A 16,656-nucleotide genomic window follows, 5' to 3' on the forward strand; every position below is an offset into this window, starting at 1 on the left:
GGCCCAGCCAAGGTGACACATAAAATTTATCATCACAAATGGTTATCTCTGAGCGGTAAGTTTATGAATTTATTTAAAACGGTTTTCGCTACTTTTTCTGTAATTGTTATGTATTATCTTTGTAATAAGAAAAAGTAAATATATTTTTAAATATTTTTTAAAAGATTTGCTTTTGGAAGTCTTCCCTAGTAGCATGACACTGAGAATATACCATTATAGCTGTTCAGTATATCATGTATATTGTGTATACTGTTGTATGTTTGTCTCTCTAATAGACTAGGAAGGCTCTAAAGGAAAGAGTCTTCTCTTATCATGTGCATATGTTTAACCCAAGCATAGTACTCTGCCACAAAGTACACACTCAAAGAATGAATGGCCAATAACAGAAAAAATATTACCCCAAATCAATATACTATTATTCCACATACTCATCCTAAACCTGTCCCACTTCTGGGAATTCTTTGACCTCTTCAGACTCCTAAATTAGAAATCACATGTTTCAAAATTCTTTCAATTTTATGTCAAAAATGCCTGTAGCCACTGGCCTTTTGCGATCTGTATGTCCACTGCTTTAATTTGACTATCCCACTTATAAAATACGTCTTATTTAAAAAGTAATACATGCTTATTTTTTACTGTTTTTTCTTTTGCAGTACTGAACATGTTGATTTTTTAAAGCAAAGGTCAAACAATAGTTTTTTTTAAACTAGATAATTCTGTACTTCCTTTGGAAAGAAAAACAAACATGCAATATAGCCAGAAAACTTCTGAAAAAAAGATTGATGAAGAGGATCTAGCCCTACCGAATTTTGAAACATAAAACTACAACAAATCAAACAATATGGTGTTGCTACTTACAAAGACATAGCTATGGAATATAGACCAAAGTAGATCCAGATACATCTGAGAATGTAGCACATACATCTGAGAACTGTACTACATATTAATAGTAGAAAATGAATTATTCCGGAAAAAAATTAAATTGGATTCTGTGTAATCTTTTTCCAAACACCAATAACCAATTCAGTTCTCAGACACCAACTTTCTTGGTTCTCCAACACCAACTGGGCGTCCAGTAACTTAATTCAATTCTAACTCTATCCAGAATTAGCACAGACCCTGCAGTTAAGGGCTCAGTCGCAGAAGACTGCCTCCACTTCAGGTACCAGTTACAAGTCCTAGGTCTCCAAGCTGCCTGCATTTCTATCTGATTTACCTGTAAATTTGTGGGTTCCACAATTCCTTCCTCAGGTTTGAACATTTTGGAGACTGACTCAGAAGTCAGGAAATCACTTCCTTTAGGTTTATGGTTTATTATAACTCAGGAAGAGGCAAATGGAAGAGATGCACAAGACTAGGTATCGGGGAAGCAGCACAGAGCTTCCACACCCTCTAGGTACACTACCCTACCACAGTAGGAATGTGTTCACCCACCCTGGCTATTCAAGCATTTTTATAACCTATCTGCTGCCACCTCCACTCCCCAGAGGATGGGGACATGGGACTGAGAGTCCCCACCCTCTAGTCAGTGTGTTTGGTCTTTCTAGTGACCAGCTCCCATCCTGAGGCTATCTAGGGTTCCCATCTTTACTCACATCATTCGCACAGACTCAGGCTTATTCTAAAAGGGATCATTATGGATAACAAAAGATACTCGTTATCACTCAAAAATGGTTTAGGAGTTCTGTGCCAGGAACCAGGGACAAAGCCCAAATGTACGTTTTTAACACCACAGATTATCTTATTCCTTATCAAAATAAATTCCAAATGAAGCAAGGATTAAAATGAAAAATAAAATATCGGGGTGTCTGGGTGTCTCAGTCGGTTAAGTGTCCAACTTCAGCTCAGGTCATGATCTTGAGGTTCACAAATTCAAGCCCTGCATCAGACTCTGAGTGCTGAGAGCTCAGAGCCTAGAGCTTGCTTCGGATTCTGTGTCTCCCTCTCTCTCTGCACCTCCCCCACTCGTACTCTGTCTCTCTCTTGTCTCTCTCTCAAAAAAACAAAAAACAAAAAAAACACATTAAAATGAAAAATAAAACCTGAAAAATAAAAAAGAAAGCATGGAGGAAATTTAAGAATAGGTTTTTTTTTTATTTTTAAAGTTTATTTATTTATTTTGAGAGGCAGAGATAGTATGAGTGGGGAAGGGGCAGAAAGAGGGAGAGAGAGAATCCCAAGCAGGCTATGAGCTGCTAGCACAGAGCCTGACTTGAGGCTTGAACCTACGAAAGCTCAAGATCATGACCTGAGCCAAAACCAAGAGCCAGATGCTTAACTGACTGAGCCACCCAGGAACCCCAAGAATACTTTTTAAGAGTGTTAAGGCCTCTTTTACACAGTATAGCACAAAATCCAAATGCCCATAAAAGGGGGAAAAAAGGATATATCTGACTGCATGGAAAGAATTTTTTGAATTTTTAATAGGAAAAAAGACATAAATACAAAATACTGAACAAACAGTAGTGAGAAAAGTAAATTGCAACACAGAAAACATAAAGAGATCCTATAAATCCACAAGTAACCAAAGACAACAGTCAAAAGACATGAATAGACAGTTCACAAAGAACTACAAATGGCTCTTACATATAAGATATATGCTCAACTCTCAATAAACAAATCTAAGATACCATTTTTCACCTATAAGATTGGCAAACATGGAAACAAAACGTTAAGCATGTTGATGTATATTCTCCTGGTTCTACACACACACACACACTTGAGGGACTTAATTAAAAAATGCTTTATATATTTTATATTTTCACGTATATAGTTCTCCTTTTGTGGATACATAAATTTGGGAAGGTTTGCAAAAATGAAAATATTCTGAATTTTTTAATATAATGTTAATATTTTGATGCATATCCTTGTTTTTGTATAGCTGCATGTGGGGAGTGGTTACAAAAATGAGAACATATAATACATGCTGTTTAAAACATGTTTTTCCCTCTTATCAAGAATACCTCTTTATGTCATTAAATGTCTTCATCACCTTCTGCATGGGCTTTTCAATACCCTTTTTCTGACTACCCTATCCTTAGTCTTCTCTTAGTTCATCCTCCATTTCACCTCCAGAGTAATCTTTACCACAAGTTCTTTGGGTTCCCACTGCTGACCCAGGTGCCTTAACCAAAACATAACAGAACATGCTACTTCTCCAGATTTAGCTCTTGCAACCTTCTTCCCTCCATATTAAATATCCATCTTCCATTGGGTGCGCCAGGCACTCCCATTGTTGCTCAGCCTGGAATCACTCTCCTAAATCTTCTTAAGAAATAATCTATGTATCTTTCAAAATTCTATTAAAGACACCTCCTCCAAGAAACCATCCTTGGTGCTCAAAGTTAATACTTTTGTGCTCACAGCACTTCATTCATCTCTTAACTATAACATTCTACACTTTATGGTCATTTACCTGTTCACCAGTTTATCTCCCTAACTAGGCCACGTGCTTCTTGAGGATTAGGGATTTTATTTATTTCTATAGCCACTGGATGGGGACTGGGATGGGGATGAAAATGAGACTAGTGGTCCTTGAAGAGTGTTTCAGGCTGAAGGCAAGTAGAAGGTTCTAAGCACTGAAAAGTTCAGAATGACAAGAGCATGAAGTGAGTGAGAAAGAAGAGAGAGGAGAGAGGGAAGAGGGGACAGAAGAGACAGAGGAGACAGAGGGGAGAGGGGAGGGAGAGACAGAAAGAAAGAGAGAGAGGTAGGCACAAGACATGGTTGACCCTGGAAGCAAACTAAGGCATTTAGATTTCAGTCTAAGGTCCTGGGGGATAACAGGGATTATAAACAGAGCTGTGGTTTGTAGATTTACTTTTGATAGATTGCTCCATTAGCAACATGGGGAATAAAGATTACTTAGGGCACTACAGTAGTTGTACAAGAAATGATCATGGCTTAAACCTGAGTGGTGTAAATGGGGATAGAGAAGAGTGAATAGAGTGTAGAGAGGGGGATCTAGAAAATGAAAATGTTCAGGGAGTAAGTAGATGTGGGAGACTGGCAAAGGAAGGAGTCAAGGGTGAAATCTAGATTTCCGGACTTCTCTGCATATAACACAGAGTGACCTTGTTGGTCATTTAATCTCTGTGTAATCATCGGTGAAACTGGTTTATGACACTGATCTACTAAACTTCAAAGGATTCATATTAGGATCAAGTGAAACACTATATGTGAAGGTGCTATGAAAACTATATAGTTTAATTACATTACATTAATGCAAAAGTGGCAATTACTTAACACCCTCCATGTCTGGCACAATACAAAGCATGTTATACGTGCAATTGCATTTAATTTTCTCTAAGATCTCACTTACCCCTACTTTATAGATTAGGAAACAGAGTCAAAAAAGCTTAGTAACTTGTCCAAGGTCACCTACTGGTAAATACTGCAAAACTAGAATTCAAACTCAAATTGTTGGACTCTAAGATTCTAATATACCACCTTGCCTCACTAGAGTTCTTTCCTTAAAATTTTATTCTTTATTGAAATCCCTCCTGTATCAAATAGCTAAACATCTGTTGACATTTCTTCCATGAAGTATTGAAATGGATCTGCTCCCACAACATGACCTCTTGTTTGAAATTCTCCAAAGACATTCTAAAGTTCTATTCTAGGAGCACCTCTGCTGTCAGCACAGAGCCCAATTCAGATCCTCTCTCTCAAAAATGAATAAACATTAAAAATAAAAAAATGTTAAAGTTCTCTTTTGTATCATATAATGAAAATAATTAATTTGTCTGAAAGTGTGATAACGGAGACTAGAAGAATGACACATACAAATAGATTCCCTCTACAGAGATCATGTGGATTCTTCTGTTTTGCGGAGACTTTGTCTAAGGCCTGGTATGATGTTAGTGGAGATGCCTAATTAAGATTCCAGTATTTCTTCATTGTGGATTTCTTGCATTCATAGTGACTTAAAAAATACCGCATTAAAATACTGTTGATCTCAATTACTGAGTGTTTGGTGCCCCCTTCAATTTTATCTCAGGAGACCCACTCCCTTTCCCTACCTACAAGCACGTGCCTGAAATTACACAATCTTCATCTCTGCTTATGTCTCCCCACACATCTCCAACACTAATTAAATAAATCTGCATGCAAGTAAACACAAGTCTCCTGTGCAATGCTATTACTCAAATTTATATATATGCTTTTATGATTCTCAAGTATACAAACCCACTTAAAAGCATTATATACCGGGATACTCACTGCAGCTTCAGTAGCAGAAGACTGGGAACAACCTAAATATCAACCAGTAGATGGCTAGTTGATGTTGTCACTCTTACAAAGAATATGATTCAGCTGCTAACAACGAGGAATCCCTATACGTATTGCCATGGTACCATCACCAAGATACTTTAAGTATAATATACACCAACAGTGTGTATTATAAATTGACATTTTGTGTGGGGAAAATGCTTATATTTATATGCACATGAATTTGTAAGTTCAGAAAACCTCTCGGATATTCAGAGTATATAATGGTAATTGTGCTTGTCTATAAAGCAAGTTGAACTAGAGGGAGGAGGGCATACTTTTCACCAGATACCCTTTGGCACCTCTGAGTTCTAACAAGTTTCGTTACTACTTATAAAAATGAAACACAAGGCATTACTGAATACCTAATATGGGGGGGGGGGGTACTGGATACTAGAAAACAATGGGCAGAAATGTTTCAGGGGTTTTTTTTGTCTTAAAAAGGAGTCCTCTCAAAGAACGTACACGACTCACTACTCCATCAAGTTTAAGTTTTAAAACCTGCCTTGCGAGCCTGAGGCCTCAGCAGTGTCCGGAGCCCAAAGGGTGGACTGACATGCTTCTCGCATGGCACCAATCCTGCAGCTTGGTAAAAAGGCATCGAGCATTTTCTACCTTGCATTCTATCTCATCTTCTCTAGGCTTAAAACATTGGGCGAGGGCCCTTATCGGATTCGCTTCTGTATCGCCACAGCACCTAGAAGCCCTACAGGCACACAGTATCAAGTCAAGAAAACGCTAGTGACGGGGAGCAGAGAAGCAAGAGGAGGAAGCAGGGCAAACCGCGCGAGTGGGGGAGGGAGAAGCCCACCCTACACCGGCGGCCAGAGACCTCCAGAAAAGAGCGGCCCACACTGCAATCATGCCGGGGGCGCGCCGCCCACAGGCCCAGCCTGGCGCAAGAGCGGCCGCGCGCCCCGCCCCGCCTCCGTCCTCAGGTCCCGGGACGGCCAAGCTGGGCCAAGACGGCGGTGAAACCGGAACGCTGCAAGCCCTTTCTGCCTGGGAACAGGGTATTCTCGTGAGCAATGGCGCCGGGGCCCGGCCGCGAGGGGCGGAACCGCAGGCGCCGCGAGCCAATGAGCGGCGCTGGCCGACTAGCGGCCCAATGGCAGCAGCGCGGGCACGCTGGGGACGGTCCGGGCGCGCCCGACTTTTCCAGAAGACCCGGGTAGCGCCTCCAGGCCACACTGAGCCGGCTTTAGGCACTCCGCACGCCGGTTCTCCTCCTCTTCCTGTGGTGGTTAGCTATGGCGGCCGTGAAGACCCTGAACCCCAAGGCCGAGGTAGCCAGAGCCCAGGCGGCGCTGGCGGTCAACATCAGCGCGGCCCGGGGACTGCAGGACGTGCTGAGGACCAACTTGGGGCCTAAAGGCACCATGAAGATGTAAGGCGGGGCCGGCGGGTAGGGTAGGGCGGACACCACGCACCTCGCGCCGTCGCGGGCATGGCGGCGGGGGCCACGGCCTTAAGCTCGCCGCCCCTGGGCCTCTGCTCGCGGCTACGGCCCTACTTACCCGCATACTCCCGGGTCGCGCCTGTTTCCTGCCCCGGCCGTTTCCTCTTGTAATCGATGCCGTCTCTGCGGAGAACAAAGCTGCCCGCGTGCGTGGCGCTCCCCCGCGCCCTGGGCTCCAGCAACCCTAAGGGTTCGGCCGACTGTTTCTCTGAAGGGAGGGGGTGGGCACTGCATCATTCCTATTGCTGGGTAGAGAGAACCAGCCGCGTGGCCCCAGCTCCCTAGGTTCTGGGTAAAGCCGGATTTGAATGGGACTCTTAATTTGGTGTCCGTTGAAAAAGTCACACTGTGGTTCATTTCTGCCCATTGAACAGGCTTGTTTCTGGTGCTGGAGACATCAAGCTTACTAAAGATGGCAATGTGCTGCTTCATGAAATGGTGAGAGACTGCTATACTAGGTCAAAAATGTCTTGGTTTTCCGTATTACGTGTAATTTGCAAGAGGATTTTTAATGTTCATTTTCAAAATAGGAGAAATCACTATTAGCCCTCAGCAGGTCTTGAGGAAGTAGAAAAGGAATATTATCGGTAACAGTACTGACAGTACAGTGCCAGGAGGAACCCTGGGGAGTCTGATAACTTATTTTTGAATCCCTACTCTTGCCATGTAAGTCCTTGGTTAAAGGATGGTAGTTACTAAAATTTATTAAAATTTGGAAAACTAAGCGGTTGACCCAGGTAGGTGCAAAATGTGATAACACGGCTATACTTTATTATTATTATTATTGTTGTTGTTGTTGTTATTCATATGCTATTTTTTCTCTTTATAAAACCGCAGTTTCTGTCTGGTCCATCTCCACCTCCAGCTGAAGGGGAGACAAAACTCTTTGCTTTACCGTTTTTAAGTCTCACTGACCCAAGAATATAAGACTGTTGAGAGGAGCAATTGTTTTACTCTTCCCTAAGTTTCCAAAACCTGGCACTTAAAATCCAAGAAAGGAAATGACTTGCCTGTGTTTTGAATCCAGAATAAAATTTAGGGTTTTGATATTATGGTACCATGCCTTCAGTTTGCAGATATTTGTAATCTTCAGTAAGGATTAGCTAACCTAGAAGGTTAGTTTTAGTTTGTTTTTAGTTGGCTGAGTGGTGACCTGTGCTAGCAGACAAACTGTCAGTGTCCCCAGAGACAAAAGGCTGCACTAGGTTAGTGGAGAATAGGAGATTTAAAAATCAAAAGCAGTACAGGAGCATTGTTTGGATCCTTTGTAATTAAGAATCTGTGGGTGATGTTGGAGACATAATGAATATCCTGTTCTCCCAAAACCTTTCTTCGGTGATGTAGCATTCACCGATGATCTTTGCTAAAGGAACTTTTTTTTCTTTTTAATTATTTGTTCCGTTCCAACTGAACTGGAGGCTGCTGGGGTTTAATTTTAGAAGGAACCTGGTTTAGGGGCGCCTGGATGGCTCAGTTGGTTAAGTGTCCACCTTTGGCTCAGGTCATGATCTCACAGTTCATGGATTTGAGCCCCACATAGGGCTCTGTGCTGACAGCTCAGAGCGGAGCCTGCGGTGGATTATGTGTCCTTCTCTCTCTGCCCCTCCCCTGTTGGCATTCTGTCTCTCTCAAAAATAAACAAACGTAAAAAATATGCATTAAAAAAGAAAAAAGAAGGAACCTGGTTTATTGTCACAAGAGCCATAGATTTGTCATAAAGAAGCATGCATGGATTTGAAATTATTTCTTACTTGTAACTCACCTTCAATAAACCTTAACTAAGCCTCAGATTTCCTCATCAGTAAAGTGGAGATAATCCACTCAAATCTATATGTGAATGTTTTTATTACCATAAATTGATGTGTAAAATAGTTAATGGTGAGTTTTAAATCAGCGCCGCATGTAGCTGAACATTTGGGCAATTTATGCAAATAGATGCTCTTAAAGGAGTCCCTTCAGATATTTTAAGGTATATTTATTTGGACTGTTTGAATTTAAGTAATTTTCTTCTTTTTCTACTTCCAGCAAATTCAACACCCAACAGCCTCCTTAATAGCCAAAGTAGCAACAGCCCAGGATGACATAACTGGTGATGGTACCACTTCCAATGTCCTAATCATTGGAGAACTACTGAAACAGGCGGATCTCTACATTTCTGAAGTATACATGATTCTTGTGTTTCTGTGATAGTTATGTAAACATGAAATAATCTGAATTTTATTTATATAAATTTATGTGTTCATAGTAGCTGAGGCAGTATAGTAGAATGTAAAGAGCAGGGGGCTTAAATCTTGGAACCAGAGCCTGGTCTTATACAAGTTTATTGTGATCCTGGACAGATTAAAGAACCTTCCTTGGCCTGCAGGATTTTTTTTTTTTTTTTTTTTTGATCAAGTGGCGTTGCATATGATTTATATATGTCTATAACATAGATTGGTAGTTGAGATCTAGAAACCGGATATTCAGGACTAGGCATATTTATAAAGAAAAAGCCAACTAAAATGTAAATTTAAATAAGAATTCACAACTTTTTTTTAGTCCTGAGTAGTTTGAAAGTTAAAGCAAACCATAGTAGTGATCTAATGCCAAGAAATTCCTGGGAAGAAAGGAAAATCAGACCCTTGGTCTCCCTGTGTTTGTTCGTAAAAGATGTGAATAAATGGTTCCCCTGAGCACAGTTTTGAGTTTGGGGCATTATTCCTTGTGGTTTGCACAGTGAAAACCCAAGTGTGCTTTATAGTTCCCTTGGTTTTGACTCTGTGCTACAGCAATGTCTGTTCTTTTCCTCTGCATTGAAAGGACTATCTATCCTTTTAAATGTATTCAGAAAGTCAGCACATTTTATTGTATTAAAGCATATAAATGATCCAGAATATTCCTTTAAAAATTTACTTTGTCACCTAATTGAAGAACTCCAGTGTTAGAGATGATGGTTATATGGTTATATGATCATATGTTTGTAGGGTCTTCATCCCAGAATAATAACAGAAGGATTTGAAGCTGCAAAGGAAAAGGCACTTCAGTTTTTGGAACAAGTCAAAGTAAGCAAAGAAATGGACAGAGAAACACTTATAGATGTGGCCAGAACATCTCTACGTACTAAAGTGCATGCTGAACTTGCTGATGTCTTAACAGAGGTATGTTAAATGTGGCATTTGGTACAGTACACCTGTGTTGAAGACCCTTGATATACTTCCTAGTTTCGGTTACAGGATGCTATCTGAAACCTTCACTGTGTCAGGGCTCCTGGGTGCCTCAGTCCATTGAGTGTCCCAACTCTAGATTTTGGCTCGGGTTATGATCTCATGGTTGTAAGATGGAGCTGTGCATCGACATTGGGAGTCTGCTTGGGATTCTCTCTCTCCACCCCACCCCCACCGCCCTTCTTTCACTCACCCACCCCCCCAGGCAAAAAAAAAATTTTTTTTTAACATTAAAAAAAAAAAAAGTTCACAGTGTTATACCATGTGAAATAAGTAGTTTCCTTTTTGTGGTAGTGAGAGTAGCTGATGTGTGTTCCTAAAATGTAAAATGAGAAAATCAAATAATAGTATACCTGACCAGGTTATAAAGATATAATCAGAGTTTCCATTAAAGGTTTATAAAATGGAAATTTTATTATGAAAAAAACTTGTGTCGTCAATATTTTTAATAAAATAGTGGGGATGTCAGGAATGTAAATGACTTCAATCCTTTACAAATAATGTATTGTTAGCTCATAGAGAAGGGTTTAGATCAGTTCAGAGATTTTAAAGAAACTACACTTCTCTGAAGAACAAGCAGCATAAGTGTCTGGACTTCTGCAAATCAAATTCATCTAATGGTTATGCTCCTATTGTAGGCTGTGGTGGATTCCATTTTGGCCATTAAAAAACAAGATGAACCTATTGACCTCTTCATGGTTGAGATTATGGAGATGAAACATAAATCTGAAACTGATACAAGGTAGGTGGTAGGATGCTATGAAATCCTTATGGTATGTTTCCAAATTTACAGGCACTTTTTACCGTACATCTGTTTTGACTTCTTTTTTTTTTTTTTTGTCTCTGAATTCCTGTGTGTATTCCTAGGTGAATATTTAGTTTGCTCAGTAGTGTTTCCTCTTGAAGTTACTGGTATGATGTGTTTATAGTCAGAATGATTCTGAAAAGTGAGCTACATCAGTGATTTATTGAATTGTGGGATACAAAGCATAATAGACTGGTGGGGAATTTAAAATATATATTTCAATGACCAAGTTAAAAAATATTTTTAGGGGCACCTGGGTGGCTCAGCATTCAACTCTTAGTTTCAGTTCAGGTTATGATCACTCTCCTCTCTCTGCCCCCCGCCCCCCACACACACATGCTCTGCTCTCTCTCAAAATGAATAAACAAACTTTAAGAGAAATATGTTTTAAAGGAGGTAATCACAATTTGATAGCCAACCATTTGCAACTATTTCTCTGCAGTTTCCTGTACAAGATAAGGGTTGTTACTTTTGTTTGAATGGGTCGTGTCTGTTATGTTCTGGATATTGTTTTTTCATAATTGAACCTGCCTGGTTTCACCCAAAAGTCTTGTTCAAAAACTCATAAAGTTGTGTGAAAATTATCAATACAGTCTCAATTCAGTGTTTGAATTTCATTAATACATGTTATGTATCATTTAGAAATCAATAACTATAAATTATGTATTTTAACAGCTTAATCAGAGGTCTTGTTTTAGACCATGGGGCGCGGCATCCTGATATGAAGAAAAGAGTAGAAGATGCATACATCCTCACGTGCAATGTGTCATTAGAATATGAAAAAACGTGAGTCTATAGCCCCTTACAAATGGAGTGGAGAGGTGGAGCAGCTTGTATTTTGGGCAAGTCACTTGTGAGATTACTCTAAGGATAGTAATGCCTCAGTTGGGTTTGGGTGAATTATAGAAAATAACTTCTGAAGACATTCCAGGGATAAGGACTGGAGTTAACTAACTATTTGTTAAATCTCAAGACTAACCCAATTTCTTCGGCTGGTTTATCTTCTTAAAAAATAAACATTTCCCTCCCCCCCCCCCCAACTTTTTTTTAAATAGAGAAGTGAATTCTGGCTTTTTTTACAAGAGTGCAGAAGAGAGAGAGAAGCTTGTAAAAGCTGAAAGAAAATTCATTGAAGATAGAGTTAAAAAAATAATAGAACTGAAAAAGAAAGTCTGTGGTGATTCAGATAAAGGATTCGTGGTTATTAATCAAAAGGTGAGAATGAAGTTTTACTTTATAAATGAGCCTGTATCATTCATTGTTATTTTTAAGGTGACTTCTATTAAAACTAACTTGTTTTTGACACAGGGAATTGACCCCTTTTCCTTAGATGCTCTTGCAAAAGAAGGCATAGTAGCTCTGCGGAGGGCTAAAAGGAGAAATATGGAAAGGTACAGATACCAGATTATCTTGGTGATGTAAATTTTACTTATTTTGCAAGTTAACTGGGATTGCTTTTTGTCCTGTAATTACATTTTTCCTTTTTTTATTGTGATAAAATACACATAATATAAAACTTAACATTTTACTCATTTTTTCTAATTATAATCCAGTGGCATTAAATTGCATTCACGTTATTGTGCAACCATTACATCATTCATCTCTAGAACTTTTCCATCTTCCCAAACTGAAATTCTACTCATTAAATAATAACTTTGTTTCTCCCACTCCTGGTAAATACTATTCTACTTTGTCTCTAAATTCAGTACCTCCTGTAAGGGAATCATGCAGTATTTGTCCTTTTGTGTCTGGCTTCTTCACTTAGCATGATAGTTTCAAAGTTCATCCATGTTGTATAGCATATGTTAGAATCTCATTTCCCTTTCAAGGATGAACAATACTCCATTGTATGAATATATCACATTTTATTTATACATTTATCAGTGGACATTTGAGTTTCTTCCTCGAATGTCCTGTTGTGAATAATGCTCTTATGAATAATGCTGCTGTGAACTTTGGTATATGCTTGTTTTAATTTTAAACCACGAAATGTGTATGTATGTAACCATGTCGAGAGACAGCATCAAGGGGTTTCAAAGAACTAATTTTTCCTCCGAGCTCACCACAGTAAAGAGCTCTTGTTTGCCTTTAGATTTCTTATCAAAGGAGTATTTCCTAACTTTGAAAGCCTGGTTTAAATGGTGAGTTAGGAGAAAAGACTGGTTTTTAGCTGGTTGGTGGTGAATGGAAAGGCTTGAGTTAAAATACATTTCAGAATATCTAATTTCGGTATGTAATTCTGAAAGATCACTTCCTAAAAATTATTAATCTCTTCAAACATAACAAAGCCACTTACAGGTCTCCCTTAAAACACTTCCAATATTTCAGGCTGACTCTTGCTTGTGGTGGAGTAGCTCTAAATTCTTTTGATGACCTAAATCCTGATTGTTTGGGACATGCAGGACTTGTCTATGAATATACATTGGTGAGTGTATTTTCTTTCTGAAGATGATAATACAATGATGTTTCGTTCATGGATTCATTCAAACCCAGAATCATATTTTTGATTTGTTTACATACATTTTGATGCTTGTGTGTAGTAATGATAAGCCATTGATGGGAAAAGTCACATTTCTTTTATATGAAGTAGTTTATTTGCTTTAATGTGATTGGTATGTTGTTTTCTTATTAATAAACTACTTATTCTTCCATAAGCCCCTCTTCATTCTTTGTATAACCATATCCTGTTTTTGAAAATATCTTTTTCACATAGGGAGAAGAGAAATTCACCTTTATTGAGAAATGTAACAACCCTCGCTCTGTCACATTATTGGTCAAAGGACCAAATAAGCACACACTCACTCAAATCAAAGATGCAATAAGAGATGGCTTGAGGGCTGTTAAAAATGCTATTGATGATGGTAAGATTCTTATTGTATATTCTTTTGCTAGTGTGAAAGGCATGGCTGAATACTGTGTTCTTTTTATCAGTAATTTACACAGCCAGACACCATGCAAAAGTAAAGTCTTCCCTTTAAAATGCCTGTGATGGTATGCGAGGCTTTTTTATAGCATATCATGATTAAAAGTGGATACAAATAAATGAACTAATGCTAAGACCTTGCAAGAGCTTCCAAGTACTAGTTAAATTGGGCCATTTTGCTATTTGATGTGTTGCTTGTATTGCTTTCAAGTGTAGTATTAACACTGTGGTGGTTATGCCGAATTCTCAAGAAATGGATGGCTTTTGTGTGTGTGTTTTAATTTTCTTAAAAATGATTCTACAGTTTTGTTTTCTCTGCAACTTAGCATTTCTCTCCGTCCCCCCCGCCCCCAACAGGCTGTGTAGTTCCAGGTGCTGGTGCAGTGGAAGTGGCAATGGCAGAAGCCTTGATTAAATATAAGCCCAGTGTAAAGGGCAGGGCCCAGCTTGGAGTGCAAGCATTTGCTGATGCATTGCTCATTATTCCCAAGGTATGAATACTTTAACAGTTTTCTTAACTACATCAAAATGATTTAGCTGATGAAAGCTTTTTGATAATGGCGTTTTTATAATGTAGACTTTGAGTAAACAAGTTTTATTCATTTTCTCCCTAACATAACTAGAGCCAGGTATCTCTTATCCAAATGTATTTGGTTCCTGTGGAAGGGAGTTGAATAACTGAAGTTTCAGATGGCAGGAGATAAACTGTTTTAAGAGTTTGCAGTGTAGGAGTTATACTAGAGTACAAGCTTGCTCTTTTGTTTTCTCTTGTATGCTATTTTAGGGATATAGTTTATGACCAGTGTATTGCTGGGCTTGGGGTGGGTTAATGAGTTGGTTAGTAACAAATGTTCTATTTAGTTATTCTCTGATATGAACATAAATACTGGTCTATCTTAAGGGGGGTTTTTTTTGTTTTGTTTTTACTAATTGGAATTATGGTTCTTATCACTTCTTAGGGTTCTGTCTTTTAAAAGATTAAATTTGTTTGTTTAGGTTCTTGCTCAGAATTCTGGTTTTGACCTTCAAGAAACACTAGTTAAAGTTCAAGCAGAACATTCAGAATCAGGTCAACTTGTAGGTGTGGACTTGAACACAGGTAAGAGAACACAGCTATTTGTAGGGGGAGAACTAGATTCAGGTGAGGTAAAATCAGGGAGGATAAAAAATGGAAACAAAAGAATGTTGGAGAAAAGTAGAGTGGAAGAAAGATAACAGAATCCTGCAGTATTTGTAAGACCTATTACTGTCAACAGCATCATACATTCACATTAGTAGAAAGGGTTTCTGGAATGAGGGAAATGGTAGGTCCATTTTGGCCAGTTCAAGTGCTCTACGTTAATATGAACAAACAAGAAGAATGCATCTGGAAAAATAGAGATGTTCAAACATTTGGTAACGAAATAGCACGTTACTATTACTGGATGTCTTCTGAGTAGAGATCGTAGTTTGGAGCAAAATTGGACTAATTGAGGAACTTTGGATAATGAGAATAATCAGTGATGAGCAAATCACAAAATACTCTGTTTTATTTGCATTCTGATCTTCCAACTTTCTGTGTGTGATTTTAAGAATACTGGGTTACTTTACAGGTGAGCCAATGGTAGCTGCTGATGTAGGCATATGGGATAACTATTGTGTAAAGAAACAGCTTCTTCACTCCTGGTAAGTTTGAGACAGCCAAAACTAAAATAACCTTTAGAGAATCCTCATACTCTTACTTGGTATGTTTAATTACGTGGGGTTTTTTGTTTTCGTTTTCATAAAAATGTAATCAGCTGAAAGTATAAAAACTAAACTAGCCTTCTATATTTTTGAGGGGAAAGGAGAAAGTTAATTGGATATAATTTGTGCAGTTTGGGGTTCATATGTCACATCTGAGCCATCTGATCTTTCCGTCCCCTTTCAGCACTGTGATTGCCACCAACATTCTCCTGGTTGATGAGATCATGCGAGCTGGAATGTCTTCTCTAAAAGGTTGAATTGAAGCTTCCCTTGTGTCATCTGTATCATGAAGACTACAGAGTGATCCTAAGAATATAGCCATGGAATTTTCGTCCAAGCTTCAAATGATTTTCAAAAGCATTTTCCTTTCCCATATGAAAAAAAGAACACTCACACTCAAATTTTGAAGTTCTGAAATTATAATTACAGTATTTTTTTAAATTTCACTGCAGTGTACACCATTAAGCAGGCTGTTTTCACCCAATGAACAGGATGTTTTGCTTTAGCTTCCATGATCTAAAAGTACCGTGTTAGACAAGTATGTTACCTACCTTGTTATTAAATGTTCCTTGAAAAGCAAATTTAATGGTTTAATAATTTCTTCTAATTGATGTGTTTTAATATATCTACTAGTTCTCCACTGTCAGGCTTGTAGGTTTTTATGCAAATATAAATAATACTTAAAGTAACTTAAGATTTTGAAAGCATCCCTGTTTCTTTAGTATTAATTCCTGAGTAAAACTGTTGGAATCATTTGTTTGGACTTTTAATGCTTTTAAGTACTTTTGCTAAAATGCTCCCCAGGAAAGTTGTACTGGGCAGAAAGATGGGTGAAGTAGAGGCAAGGGAGTTGATCATTATATATAAATAAACTGAAAGTATGAAGAGAGAAAACTAGAAATAGAGGAGACAGAGGGAAAAACACCCTTAAAGGCATGGGGGCTAAGGGAAAGGAGATTTTCACATGGACCATATTTTCACACCCCTGTCTGTACCTGTGCTTATGCTGAAGGACCTGCCCGACCATTCCAAACTCTGTAGTGTCGTCTTTCACCCAAGTTACTGTTCTCTCCCACCCGCTACCACAAAATTGTTTTTATAGTTGGTAGATCTCATTCACAGCCCTTGAGAGTGAAGTTGTGTGCTGCAAAGCTTTGTGTTTTTGAGGACTTGGCAGTTGCCTACGGTGTGCAATAAATATTAAATTGAAACCTTTTCTGTGATCTTGAAATGGTATTCCAGGGCCCAAAAGGAATTTGAATATAAATGGGTA

General features: G+C 38.7%; 1 protein-coding gene and 2 non-coding genes across 3 annotated transcripts; all 3 read left to right on the forward strand.

The window, feature by feature from the left end:
• The first annotated feature begins 6,420 nt into the window (after positions 1 to 6,420).
• Positions 6,421 to 16,598, forward strand: CCT6A (chaperonin containing TCP1 subunit 6A). The gene is made up of 14 exons (XM_030300117.1): positions 6,421 to 6,655; positions 7,102 to 7,165; positions 8,753 to 8,887; positions 9,691 to 9,864; positions 10,569 to 10,672; positions 11,411 to 11,521; positions 11,791 to 11,950; positions 12,044 to 12,126; positions 13,064 to 13,160; positions 13,449 to 13,596; positions 14,016 to 14,149; positions 14,655 to 14,757; positions 15,251 to 15,323; positions 15,568 to 16,598. Exons 1-14 carry the CDS (start codon positions 6,519 to 6,521, stop codon positions 15,638 to 15,640), a joined length of 1,596 nt encoding a protein of 531 aa, XP_030155977.1. The 5' UTR covers positions 6,421 to 6,518; the 3' UTR covers positions 15,641 to 16,598.
• On the forward strand, positions 9,436 to 9,569 carry LOC115504642. The gene has a single exon (XR_003965746.1). It is a non-coding gene; the product is annotated as a small nucleolar RNA SNORA22 (small nucleolar RNA).
• On the forward strand, positions 13,636 to 13,775 carry LOC115504641. The gene has a single exon (XR_003965745.1). It is a non-coding gene; the product is annotated as a small nucleolar RNA SNORA15 (small nucleolar RNA).
• Positions 16,599 to 16,656: the final 58 nt, after the last annotated feature.

This window comes from Lynx canadensis, chromosome E3 (assembly GCF_007474595.2).
Source record: "Lynx canadensis isolate LIC74 chromosome E3, mLynCan4.pri.v2, whole genome shotgun sequence".
In the NCBI taxonomy this organism is placed as follows: Eukaryota; Metazoa; Chordata; class Mammalia; order Carnivora; family Felidae; genus Lynx; species Lynx canadensis.

What these genes read in the sequence shown, in the direction of transcription:
- CCT6A (XM_030300117.1), top strand. Translation starts at nt 6,519, where the DNA reads ATGGCGGCCGTGAAGACCCTGAACCCCAAGGCCGAGGTAGCCAGAGCC. An exon ending in AAATCTGAAACTGATACAAG is followed by an intron (nt 10,673 to 11,410) that starts GTAGGTGGTAGG and finishes GTATTTTAACAG; the next exon opens with CTTAATCAGAGGTCTTGTTT. An exon ending in TTGTCTATGAATATACATTG is followed by an intron (nt 13,161 to 13,448) that starts GTGAGTGTATTT and finishes TTTTTCACATAG; the next exon opens with GGAGAAGAGAAATTCACCTT.